General features: G+C 43.8%; 1 protein-coding gene across 1 annotated transcript in view; it reads left to right on the forward strand.

Moving 5' to 3' along the window:
• Positions 1-645: 645 nt before the first annotated feature.
• Positions 646-13,867, forward strand: part of LOC149314270 (eosinophil peroxidase-like) — a 31,415-nt gene continuing 18,193 nt past the window's right edge. Inside the window, exons 1-6 of the mRNA XM_089523086.1 lie at positions 646-811; positions 909-1,041; positions 5,372-5,501; positions 5,864-6,070; positions 8,826-9,186; positions 12,364-12,524. Coding sequence (XP_089379212.1) covers positions 646-811; positions 909-1,041; positions 5,372-5,501; positions 5,864-6,070; positions 8,826-9,186; positions 12,364-12,524 — 1,158 coding nt within the window. The remainder of the gene's footprint in view (positions 812-908; positions 1,042-5,371; positions 5,502-5,863; positions 6,071-8,825; positions 9,187-12,363; positions 12,525-13,867) is intronic.

Here is a 13,867-nt window from a genome sequence, read left to right on the forward strand (position 1 = left end):
TTGTCACACAACCAGATAACAAGCAGCACCTTCTGAAATTCCCTTTTCTTCATAACCATTGAGGTTTTAGGAGGTCTGTCCAGTTTTCATTTTGGCAATCCTATTGGATAGTGGGTACCAATAAGATCCTGTCTGCAGACACACTTCCCTCTCTTCAGCTGGCAGTGATATGTGCCACACAGCTTCCTGCAATGACTTCAAAAGACAGGTAAATTTGTATGGAATGCAGGACATTTTGAGCATTTTAAAATAGCAACTTGTACTTTGATTGCATCTTGGGAAAGAGCTGGCTTGGAATAGATCATGGAAACAAACATTGACCCTTGCACTTAACTCCTATCCCTCCTTACCCCCCAGCCTTACAAAATGACAGCAGACCTGAAAGCCTGTTGGTGGAGGTCCTGGCATGGGCAAAACAACTGGACCCTTCAGCTCACAATAGTTCTAGAAACAGGTATGCATCTTCAGCTGATAGGAGCAGTAGCAAGAACACTTCTTTTCCTTCTGCCTATCCATGCCCTTGCCTGCCTTTCCCACCCCTTTGTCCTATGTTGTTCCAGGCCTTCTGGGATGTTTCAGTCTCATGACTCCAGCTATGAACTTCTTTCATTCTTTTAAAAACACAACAACAACAGAAGGGAAGCCATGCTGACCAAAGGTTCATTGAGTGCCAGTGACCTGCTGAGCTTGTTCAAGCATCCGGAGGCTGAGACCAATGTGGCTATCCAGGCAGCAGAGCTGATGGACACAACAGTGGAGCTCATTCGGCAGCTTGTTTACACGCAGGAGAGGCGATATGGCAATATTTCAGGTGTGTGTTTCATTTTGTCCTCCCTTCCCCAAATGAGGCCCAGTTTTCCAATCGTGATCATCTTCAGCAGCTTCTTGTCTCCATTTTGTTCTGTAAGGGGCGCTCAGTGGCCACAGTCTTTCCACCCTGGCACAGGTCACTGGTTGTGCTGCTCAGCTCCGGCCCCTCAAGTGCTCAGAAACGTGCTGGGCTGACAAGTACAGATCCATAGATGGGACATGCAACAACAAGTAAGTAATTCCAACTTAATCCTGACACCAGGGCTGGGAATTATGTAGCCTTCCTAATGTTTCTAGACTGCAGTTCCCAGAATTGTACCTGGCTTCAGCTGTTGGAAATTGCAGTCCAGCAACATCAGGAAGGCCACATGATTTCCATTCCTGTCTCAGACTCGTAACTTGCAAGAGAATTGGCTGTATTATTTATTCCTAAAATTTACCTTTCAAATGGTGAAATAGACTGATTTTACAAAAGCTTATGTTACTAACTACTTTCACTCAGTCTCAAAGGTGCTACAAGATACATTTCTATACTGATATAGGCTAAGACGTGAAACAGATGGGCCAAATGCGCCATGCTGGTGCTGATTTTAGGGTTAGGGACCAGGCACCAACCACACGGTCCCTAACTCTAGCATGGCGTGGCAGCAGACTAATGGTGGCATCCCATGTACACGGGCGTTGCCATTTTGACATAAGCGACACACAGCATATACACATAGCTGTGTGTTGCTTATGTCATGAGTGGGACATTAGTACACTCATGACGTCTGCCCGGCACCGTAAAAAGAACCCGTTTTTTCCAGGTTCATTTTACTCCAGAGGAACGCCGTGTGGTTTTGTGGCTGCAGTGTCCCTCTGGAGGGAAATAGGCTGCCTGCAGGCCGCTCTTTTAGGGTGGTCTGTCCCGGGCCTAAGACAGCTATATGTTTGAATATGATTTCCAAAAATCTGCTAGAAGAGTTTTGACTAAAACACCCAGAATCCCCCAGCCATTATGGCCAGTGGTCATGCTGACTGGAAGGCATCAGAAGGGCTGCCAAACCTAGAAAAATCCATAGGTGTGTAGACAAACAATCACGCAAAAGGGGGGTATTTTTACCTTACATCAAAGGAGTCACAGACAGAATAAGATGTCTGGTGAGGAAACACAACCTCCAAATGATCTACAACCAAGAAAATCCAGCAAATGCTGTGTTCAGAAAAGGACAGGAGAGACCCTCTCACGGATGCAGGAGTTTACTGTATACCATGCAGCTGTGGACAAGTCTACATAGGGACCACCAAACACAGTGTTCAAACACAAATCAAGGAACACGAAAGAAACTGCAGACTGGGTCAGCCAGAAAAATCAATAGTAGCAGAACACGATGAAACCACTGAAATTCTGGACAATGCCAACAACTATCAGGTCAGAATGCACAGGGAAAGCGTTGAAATCCACAAACACCTAGACAACTTCAACAGGAAAGAAGAAACCCTGAAAGTAAACAAAGGCCTGAGACAGACGGGTGGGAAGCACCATCTTCGGGTCAAAGTTAGAGTTCAGGAGTGTGCAGCAACCCCATGTCCAATGGAGGCCATCATGATGATGTAAGTGCGATGATGCGTCAGTACATTGGTGTGCCGCGCTTGCGTCATTGACACAACACAGTGCACCAATGGCGCACTGGTGACAGCGCCCATGCATTCCCCCAAAAACCCATTTTAGTGGGGGGGGGGGGTTTGGAGCAGAGGGAGCCCACATGGTTTGGTTGCTGCAGGCTCCCTCTGGAGGGAAAATGGGCAGCTCCAGACCATCCCTTTGGGGCAGTCTGTTGAGGCCCAAAGTTTGGCTACCAGTCCTGAAAAACACCAAAATCAAGACCCAGCAAGTGACAATGAAAACCACCCAGGGTCAGAGGGTTTTCTGACAATGGATCACTAATTAAATAGACACCCTGAGGCCTTGCCATTCAACAACACACAGATTAACATGTAAATCACTTCCTCTCATACAGTATATATATCCCACTCACTTTCATGCCAGCATTCTCTGAAAATCCTAGCCACAAATGCTGGTGAAATGTCAGGAATAAACTCTTCTAGAACATGGCCACATAGCTCAAAAATCCCACAAAAACTATAGATTCCAGCTGTGAAAGCCTTCAACTTCACATTCTGAGAGTTGTTGTGCAAGACCTGAATCTCACTGATAGTTTCAATTAGAGAAGACCCATTAATTCAACTGTTGGATAGTGAGTCAACATTTCCGCAAGATCCATTGATTCAATGGGCTGGGGCTACCAACAGGATTCAGAACCAAGAGCATACCTTTTCCATACACTGCCTGCTACTCTTCTACTCCAAAGAAACTAATCATATTTCTTAGTTATTTTCTGTGCAACAGCTTTAGTGATTTTCAATGGATATTATCACATGGTATACGGAGGGATCCTCCTATCCTTACCCCATCCTTATCGCATCTGCACTTATCCAATCCTTGTCCCATCAGTGGCCTGCTCATTGTATTAATGTGAGTTTCTGTTAATACAAACTGATAGGGCCATGCCACTTCGGGAGTGGGAGAAGGACAGGATAAGCACAATGTCGTCTGAAAATCTCATCGCGGTCGCATGATAAGAACATGTTACGGATGCGATAATGATGATGTCATGTGATAATCTTCATGTGATCACACAGGAAGGACAGGACAGGGATGAGACAAGGACATCCAATCCCCTGTGTGATAACCTCCAATGTCAGTGGTTCCCAACTTTCCTAATGTCGTGACCCTTTAATACAGTTCCTCATGTTGTGGTGACCCAAACCCATGAAATTATTTTCATTGCTACTTCATAACTGTAATTAAATAGGTGTTTTCCTCTGGCCCTAGGCGACCCCCATGAAAGAGTCATTCAACCCCCAAAGGGGTCCCGACCCACAGGTTGGTAACCACTGTCCAATGTTAACACCAGAAAAACATAGTATGGAGAACACTTTTTTTTGGCTAGCCATAGCATGTTCCAGGTCTAACCCCCTTCTCAGTGTGCAGACTGAATATTTGCCGTAGAAAACCTATGCCATCTTTTGAGGTCCTCCATGTAATAGTGAAAACCTGGAAAACTGATATTCTAAATTGTATGTATAGCCCCTATCATAGGTAGCAGATGCTCCCTGTTGCAGATAGTCATCCTTAATATGAATGGTGAGAAGAATGGTGAGAGAGCTGGTATTACTATTATTATTAGACCTACTCCTCAAGTGTAGACGCTATCCAGACATGGAAAAGCTACTATGGTTCCCAGAATGTGGGATTCAGGGAATTTTAGTCCAACAATCCTAACGTTATGGACTTTAAAAATATGTAAAGTTCTACATATTTTTAGAATTGCTGCATCTGTTCTTGTGTCACAAATATTAGCATTCCCAGATGGTCCAACAATTTCCCATCGGTACCAAAAGAATTCAGGGTACCGCAGTCATGGAAGAGCCAACCAAAGGGCTGCATAATAGACTAGCAACATCTTTGCATACCTAGTCTGAAAGATCTCAGACTAAGCTGAAAGAAAGATATTAGAAAGAAGCACAGCTGACAGAATTTGGGATGATAGATTTGATATGTTCACCAAATGGATGCAGGAGTTTTGTGTAAGTTATATTTTAGTTTTATTTTCTTAACTATAAAACAAATATATATATAAATGAAAACATTATGTTAATTTTCCTATTTAGTATTTTTCTATTTAATTCCCTAACAGCAGTCCTTTCCCTTCCGTTTACAATGTCCTCTCTCATAAGAGTATTATATATTCAACCACAAACCCACAAGCTAGATAGGCATACAGAAACATTATATTAAAATAATATGGAGTGTTCCCAATATACTGGAATGATATAACCCATCTTTTCCCAATCTACTATCCTCCAAATGAACTACAGTTCTCACAATACTGCACCTTTGGTCATGTTGGCTAGAACTCTTATGTGAGATGTAGTCCAAAACATCTGGAGAACACCAGGTTAGCATGTATTATATTAAATGTAATTTTTAACAAACAAACAAAAAAAGAAAAGTTAAAAATATAAATATAATCCATTTAGTACCTTCTGCCTAAATTAATCTACACAGTACAGTGTCTTTAATGTTCCCTAGGAAGGGATTTAATGAATTTGCTGTCCACTAGAAAACTATGCATCAAATGATAGTGTTCCCATCTCCCACTTGCCTCTTTACTCAAAGTGAAATCTTACAAAAGACATGGTAAAACTGATCCAATACTGCTCCACTTAAGGTTACAAACAAGGGATTACATGGTTTAAAAAATTCCCATGAACAGGCAAAGCAGTCATATAGATATGCAAATCTGTACATAGGAAATGGGCATATGAGTGAAAAATTCAGAATCCTTCCTAATATAAGTTTTCTACAAATAGTTTTGATATGGGGGAGCTGATGACACCTCCCACACCCAAATGTAATATAATCTAGTTAGGATTTTCCCTTTTCAAACCCTGTAGTAAAATGTCATCTTCACATTTGTTGCTGGCTGGGTTTAAGAAATTATTTTTCTCCTTTTAGGAAGAATCCTCTGTGGGGAGCAGCAAACACAGCCTATGCCCGTTGGCTCCCAGGAGAGTATGATGATGGTTTTTCTATACCAAAAGGATGGAATGAATCAAAGACCTATAATGGCTTCTCCTTACCTTTGGTATGTGAAAGTGGGTGGAACTTGGCACTCTCTTGTAGAATGGAGATTATGGGGTTCACACTGGGTTTAAGCATACTCACTCTTTCCTTTTTGAGATTTTCATATTGTTATGTGCCTTCAAATTGTTCCTACCCTATGATGACACTAACATGGGGGTTTCTTGGCAAGATTTGTTTGGGGGGAGTGGATGGTTTGCCATTGCCTTTCTTTTAGGCCGAGGGAGTGTGACTTTATGAAGGTGACTAGGAAGTTTCAGTTATCTATAGTATATACAAAGTTGTGTTTGAGCCATGTCATCTCTTCTTAAAGGCCCTCTGAGACATGGGCTCAGCTTCTAATTATTGTTCTTGCTCTTCATCAAGGCACGGCAGGTATCTCAAGAAATCTTGTATACACAGAATGAGAACATCTCCCTTGACTGGTCCTACACCCACATGCTGGTGGAATGGGGACAGTGGATTGACCACGACATGGACTTGACACCTCAGAGTGCCAACACAATTTCTTTCATAGATGGAGCAGACTGCTCCCAGGCTTGCATCAATAGGAGCCCATGTTTCCCTATCCAGGTAACACAGAGAGACTTGAGGTGACCAAGGAAATACTTATACTTCAACCAAATAAAACAGCACTCTTCATATTCAGCCAGTTTTACAGTCTAACAGTGGATTAATTGGTGAAAGTGTAGCTTTTGTATGAACTATATAATATAAACATGGGTCTTTTCACATAACACAGAGCCTGAACAGACAGGCCAAAGTAAAGCTGTTTCGGGTCACTTTGGAGGTATGCTGTTTAAATGACACGTGCATTTTACGAGTGCAGAAGCTGTACGAAAGCTGCACTCCAGTCTTTAGGACTGGAGCATGTCTTTGGTGCAGCTTCTGGCCTCTTGAGATGCATGCATCATTTAAACAGCATATCTCCAAAGTGACCCGAAGCAGCTTTATTTTGGCATGCTGGTTCGGGCCCACAGTTATTGCATTTTGTTATCATCTTAACTGCTATGACTCCTTCCTATAGAATCCTGGTAACTGAAGTTTAAGGAGGGGCATTTAGAATACGAAAGTCAGGATTGTCTATGCTGTTGTATTTCTGATTTCTATGTATGGCTGTGAAAGCTGAACAGCGAAGGAAGCTGATAGGAAAGAATCAACTCATTCATGATGGAGAAAAGTTCTGATGATCCTGTGGACTGCCAAAACCACAAAGAAATGGGTTCTAGAGCAAATCAAGCCTGAATTCTCTGTAGAAGCCAAGATGACTAAATTGAGACCGTCATATTTCTGGCATATCATGAGAAGACATGACTCATTAGAATATACAATAATGTTTGGTAAGGCAGAAGACAGTAGGAAAAAAATAAGTTATAAATTATAAGTGGATGGACTCAGTCAAGGCAGCTACAGCCCTGAGTTTGCAAGACCTGAGGAAGGCTGCTGAGCACAGAATAAGTTGGAAGTCTCTCCTTCATAGGGTGACCACAAGTCAAAGGCCCCATTCCCACTCGCCCATTTGCCCTGGATGGAACTGGGCAGATCCAGGTCCCCCCATCTTGAATCTCCCCAGAAACAAGTGTTCACTACCCTTTACCTTGATTGGGGTAAATTTACCTTTACAGCGCTTTATATAATAGGGGTAATTTACCTCTCTGAAATTCACATTTGCTGTACCGGTTTAAAATGAAGGCTCCTTTGCTGTCAATCAAATTCACTTCCGCTTTCATCAAAGGTGACGTTTCCTACAGCCATTGGCCAACGGAATGGGTGCTTTCCCCCCTCCTTTTTTTAAAAAAAACCTGGCAGCAGTATGTGCATATTCTGTCAAATTTAAAAACCTTCAGGTGTGTTTGTGTGTGTTGTGTGTATTTGGGTCATTACAGATTATGGCAACCCTAAAATGACCCCATCCTGGGGCAAGATTGGTTCCAAGGAAATTTGCCATTGCCTCTACCCTGAGGCTGAGAGAGTGTGACTCCCCCAAAGTCAGGGGTTTCCACAGCCTTCCCTCTGAATGCCAACCTCTGGCTTCCCCTTCACTTGCAGCCCAGCATTTCCTCCTCTTTGGAACCTCTTCTCTCCCTTCACTTCAGGCTCAATGGTAAAGCTCTTGCATCCCCCTCGGATGCAAGCCTCCTGCCTCCCCTTTGCTTGCAGCCCAGCATTTCCTCCTCTTTGGAATCTCTTCCCTTACTTTGCTTCAAGCTCAGTGATGAAGCTCTTGCATCCTCCTCAGATGCCAGCCTCCTGTCTCACCCAAAGCCATGGGTTTCCACAGCCTCCCAGCCTCTAGCTTCTCCTTCACTTCCAGCCAAATGCTACAGCCCTTGCCTCCCCCCATGCCATGCCATCCCGTTCTCGTCATAGTAATAATAATAATAATAATAATAATAATAATAATAATTCCTCACCCCAGAATGCCATCCTCTTGCTTTGTTTTCCCTCCTTGCAACCCCAGAATGCACACATATACATATGTCGCAAAAGCATTCACAAGTTGTATCAATTTGCCAAATTGAAAGGGAAACATTTGTAACATTCGCACTGCAGCATTCGCATAGTACACATTTTTTTTAAAGCCTCTTGCAAAGTAAGGTCCCTCTGCCCTAAATCCCTCCCCTGAACTTGATCCGATCATGACCGGGGCAAAGTTCATATTTGCCGGGACCTGGGCTTCCTCAAAAGATATAGGTCAAACTCTGCTTTCGAAGGACCCGCGCGAAGGGGCATTTGCCCCTGAATGGGCGTGAAAGCCTTGATTTCGCTTGTGGAAGAATCAGGGCCAATATGAACTTCCCATGGTTAATTCGGTTTCTAAACCGGGGTAAAGGGTAGTCTGAATGGCCCCAAAGTTGTCTTGATGGCAGTTAACAACATTTAGGATTCTCATCCAAAAAGGTCCTTTGGTGCCTCACCAAACTACAAACCCCAGAATTCAGCCACTGAAGGGGTATCAAAGTGCTATAACTGTGTGGTGTGAAAGAGTCGAATGAGTATAGTGACTCATGGTTCCCTCGCTGTAGCTTAAATTTTTAGCAGATTACAACAGCTCCAAATCTATAGGTATTATTTGTATTTGCTCCAGTTGCTATCTAGTAGATAGGAAGGTGTCCACTCAATACATCATGGACTCTTGTTTTCCAGCCCTGCTTCAAGTCTCTTGGCAGAAAGAAAGAATATAAGCACTTGTTTGTCTTTGGCCTGTGATCACACATAAGAAGCTGTGGGAATAAAATGAAGAGCATGACCCCTCAGATCATCCTCACTGTCTTTCAGTTTGCAAGGCAGCCAGATGCTCACCATTCTATTTCTTCTTGTGTGCCAGATCTCTGCTGGTGATCTCCGGCTGGGTGGCAAAGCCATGAAGTGCATGCCCTTTATCCGCTCCTCCCCAGCTTGTGGCAGTGGGGAATCCAGCTTCCTCCAGAGACAACTGCAACCTCGGGAGCAGCTGAACAGCCTCACCTCTTTTGTGGATGGCAGCATGATATATGGCAGTACAGCCTCCCTAGCCAGGAAGCTCCGAAATTTCACCCATGAACTGGGCCTTCTGGTTATCAACCAGGAGTTCTCTGATGGTGGCCTCCCACTCTTGCCCTTCACTGAGAGGAAAATCCCAAACCCTTGTGCCTTGACACGGGACCCCTGTCCAGCCAACACATCAGATGTGCCTTGTTTCATGGCAGGTATGGAAATGGTGTGGGGGGGCATTCTCTGTTGTGTTTTCGGTTACATTCTTAACAGTTCTCCTGTGGTAAACTGTGGCCAGCTCAAAAAGAAGGCCTATTGTTGCAACAGAGATAAAGAATGTGGATGTGGTGGCTTTTCTTTCTCTTGAATAATCAACTGCATCTGCCAAAATTCTCTCTCTCTTTTTTTTTTTTCTTATGTATTTACCTTGTTTGTGTACTGCCCAATTACAGTGTCTGTCAGTAGATTTTTTTAAAAAAAAACATAAAACAAATCAAACACAGCTCTCAATACCAACAGAATAAAATCATCCTCAGTGCAAAGCTAACAGGAGAAACAAAGCCACTAACAGCAAAACATTACATCTGAGCAAGGGGATTCGTAGGTTCCTTTGCTTTGTATAATTTTCATCAGTAGACTTGTCTGAAGCAGACCTCCTAAGGCTGACTTTTCAGGTTCTGTGGATCAGCAGTGTAACTGTGGCCAAGAGCAAGTTGTACTTTCTACACTCTCATAGGTCCAATAATGCCATCTACTGGCTGTAACAGAATTGATTCACACTTCAGTCTCCAGGGGAACAGTGTAGGTGACCCTTCAGTTGCCAGTGGTGATAGACATCGGGTATAAGGTAACAGAAAGTGCAAAGGTCCCTTTATGCTATGTAGTTATGGTGCTGCAATTCCATTTTATTATTTATTATTATTATTAACCTTTATTTATGAAGCGCTGTAAATTTACACAGCGCTCTACATGCAATCTTTTTAGTTAAACGGATCCCTGCCCTCGGGCTTACAATCTAAAAAGACACAACACAGAAGGAGAAGGGAGTGGTGGAGGGAAAGGGTAAGAGGTCCAGCAGTTCCTCTCTACCTCCAAGGCCTAGACCAAGGCAGATGGACTGGAGGGAGGGCTTGGCTTCAAAATGGAAGGTTAATCATTTTCCAGGGAAAATACATACTCTCAAGTAGGATAATGCATATACAGTACATAGCAATACAGGAAATGGTTTGATAAACAGGCACCAAAAGAACATCAAATAGTAAGCGACAATTATGCAATGCCTGGGAAGGCTTCTCTGAACAGGATGGTTTTCAACTCCATTTTGAAGCTGGTTAAAGAAGTGATGGCTCTTGCTTGTGGGGGAAGAAGGTTCCAGGAGTGAGGGGCAGCAAGTGAAAAGGGGCGAATCCGGGATGGGGCAGAGGAAATCCTGGGCTGGGACAGCAGACCTTGACTACCAGAACGGAGGGCCCTGGTGGGAAGGTGAGGAGAAAGAAGGTCTGATAAGTAAGGAGGGGCGAGCCCATGGAGGGCTTTAAACGTGGACAGCAGGAGCTTATACTGAATGCGGAAAGGGAGGGGGAGCCAGTGAAGGGATGCCAACACAGGAGAGATGTGGTCAGAGCGGTGGGTGGAAGTGATAATGCGTGCAGCTGAATGCTGGACAGAGATTAAAGGACGGAGGTGAGAAAGAGGAAGCCCAGCCAGGAGGACGTTACAGTAATCAAGTCGTGAGATCACTAGGGCATGGACCAGGATCTTGGCAGTAGAGGCGGAGAGATATGGTCGGATTTTGGCAATATTGTACAAAAAGAATCTACAAGCCTTGGCTGTGGTCTGGATCTGAGGGATACACGACAGAGAAGAGTCAAAGATAAAACCAAGACTGCGGGCTTGCTGGACTGGTTGAATAGAAATGTTGTCCACAGAGACAGAAAAGGAGTGTTGAAGGGTGGGCTTAGGAGGAAAGACAAGAAGCTCTGTCTTGGACATGTTGAGCTTCAAACGCCGATGGCGCATCAACTGTGAGACAGCTGTGAGGCAAGACGAAACTTGCTGTTCAAGCCTTGGAGAAAGGTCAGGGGCAGAAAGATACAGCTGGGTGTCATCGGCATACAGATGGTAGGAAAAGCCAAAAGAGCTAATGAGTTTTCCTAAGGACAGTGTGTAGAGAGAAAACAGAAGGGGACCCAGAACAGAGCCCTGGGGAACTCCAACAGATAAGGGAACAGGAGAAGAAGTCTGACCGCCAGCAACTACTGCAAAAGATCTGCCAGACAAGTAAGATCTAAACCAGTCAAGAACAGAGTCTGAGAACCCAAGGTCAGAAAGTATATTAACTAGAAGAGAGTGATCAACGGTGTCAAAGGCTGCAGACAGATCAAGAAGGATGAGAACAGAGTAAAGGCCATTAGCCTTGGCCTGTAAAAGGTCATTCGAAATCTTAGTGAGAGCTGTCTCAGTAGAATGCCTTGGGCGGAAACCAGACTGAAAGGGATCGAGGATGGAGTTGGCTTCAAGAAACTCAAGACAGCGTGAATAAACAACCCGTTCCAAAACCTTAGAAAGAAAAGGAAGAAGAGAAATCGGACGATAGCTAGACAAAGAGGAGGGGTCAAGAGAAGGTTTTTTCAGAATTGGGGAAATGAGAGCATGTTTGAAGTCCAAAGGGAAGGAGCCTGGAGATTGAAGATATGGAGAAGCAAGGGCAGAAAGGAAGGAGCTATAGAGATTAGAAGACGAGTAGGAATTGGATCAAGAGAACAGGTTGCAGGTTTGGAAGAGTTCAGATTTTAACTGCCATAGCAACATCTTACTGAATTCTGGAGTTTGCCATTTGGGGAGGCACCAGAGGAGCTCTCTGGCTGAGAATCCATAATGTTGTTGTGTGTCTTCAAGTTATTTCCAACTTATAGCAACCCTAAGGTGAGCTTATCATGGTTTTTTCTAAGGCTAAGAGTGTGTTTGTCCAAGCACACCCAGTGGGTTTCCATGGCCAATCAGGGATTTGAATCCTGATCTTCAGAATCGTAGTCCAATGCTCAAACCACTATGCCACACTGGCTCCTTAATGCCCATCCCTAAACTGCCAAACCCAGGATTCTATAGGATGTAGCCATGGCAGTCAAAATGGAATCATAGTGCTGTAACAGTGTAGTGTGAAAGAGATCCAGGAGGGAAGGTTTTATAATGCCTTTTAGGGCATGAAGGCAACAAACAAAGGCCTTTTCGTGAATGTGGACTATTAAAACATTCAGCTATGTTACCATCTTCCAGAACATTTAGCAACTTCCTTTTAATTTTTGCAGAATTCTTAAAGCCTGTCAAGAGAGGTGTTGTTGCTCTTGTTACTGTTATGTCTCATTTACTCTGTGCATTTTTTTCTTCCTCAGGAGACTCACGGTCTAATGAACATTTAGGAATGCAAGCCTTGCATACAGTGTTCCTGAGGGAAAGCAACAGGATTGCTGCTACTCTCCACCAGCTCAATCCCCACTGGAGTGGGGAAATCCTGTATCAGGAGACACGTAAAATCATTGGCGCTTATCTCCAGGTCAGGGCACTAAGCACAGCAGTTTCATCTTTGTATCAGAAGGCTAGTCCTGTTGAGGGTGTAACTATACATAACATTAAACACATATCTGCCACCCAAAATGGCATCTGTGTACGAGACTCCACCCTCTCCTAGGTAAAATTCATTTATTATCTTGACACTGTGACATTCCATCTCCTGCCATTAAGTAGTAGCAAATGATACAGAACTGTTAGTGTGGTTATTGTGTGCCTTCAAGTCATTTCCAACTTATGGCTACCCTAAGGTGAACTTATCATATGATTTTCTTGGCAAGATTGGCTTAGAACAGTGATTTTCAAACTTTGGTCTTCCAGGTGTTTTGGACTTCAACTCCCAGAAGCCCTAGCCAGGTTGGCCAACTGTTAGGAATTCTGGGAGCTGAATTCCAAAACATCTGGAGGACCAAGGTTTGGGAATCATTGGTTTAGAGGGAGGTTGATTGTCATTGCCTTCTTTTAGAGCTGAGAGTATGTGACTTGCTCAGAGTACCCCAATGGGTTTCCATGGCTGAGCAAGGATCTGAACCCTGGTTTCCTAGAGTTCTAGTCCAGCACGCAAACCATTATACCATGATGGCTCTAATACAGAGTAGGGATATGGAAATAAATAACACCAGGATCAGATATATCTTCTGCTGGTGAAAAGGCTTTACTCATGGAAGTGGCCTTTTCAAAGGGGTCAAGTAACTGCTGTAGGGTTTGGGAGGACAGAGAAGTCCCCTTTCACTAGCCTAGTTATACATTCCTATTTCTGAACCCAACCCAATGGATGTGATATCAGGAGGACATATATAGACTATCCTAGAATAGAGACTGCAAAAATAACTTTCACACTCTCTTGAAGACAGCATGCCTGCTTTTCATGCTGGATGGTTGTTTCTGGGAGCTGGAGTCCAAAAATGTAACTACCTTAAGTTTATGGACAGGAAGAGAGACCTAAAGAGGTAGTAGGTATTTTTAGCAGTACCTTTGTGTTTGGAGTAATATCTCCTTTGGCTTACATGTTGCTCTGCCATACTTTGCTTGATAAAACCTGCTCTTATCGGATAAGAGCAGATCAAGCTGAAAACGCTCAACAATGTGAAAATACACAAGTAGGTTTGTACAAAAGCGGCTCTAATCTCAGGTGGCCTCTCATGAAGATACACAAGAACTGCAAGCTAATGTTGGGGTCAAAGTGCATCTGGCAAGGAAATTGAAAAGCTCTTCGGCTTACAAAAACACAAAGCTCGCTCCTGATGCTCCAACTCTCTTCCATAGGGACTGCAGCTGCTTAATGCTGTGTGTGTGGAGGGGTGCATTCCAATTTTTTTTCTTGGATGC

The sequence above is a fragment of the Sceloporus occidentalis genome, unplaced genomic scaffold (assembly GCF_023333645.1).
Source record: "Sceloporus occidentalis isolate IW3139 unplaced genomic scaffold, rSceOcc1.0.p SCAF_4, whole genome shotgun sequence".
Classification (NCBI taxonomy): Eukaryota; Metazoa; Chordata; class Lepidosauria; order Squamata; family Phrynosomatidae; genus Sceloporus; species Sceloporus occidentalis.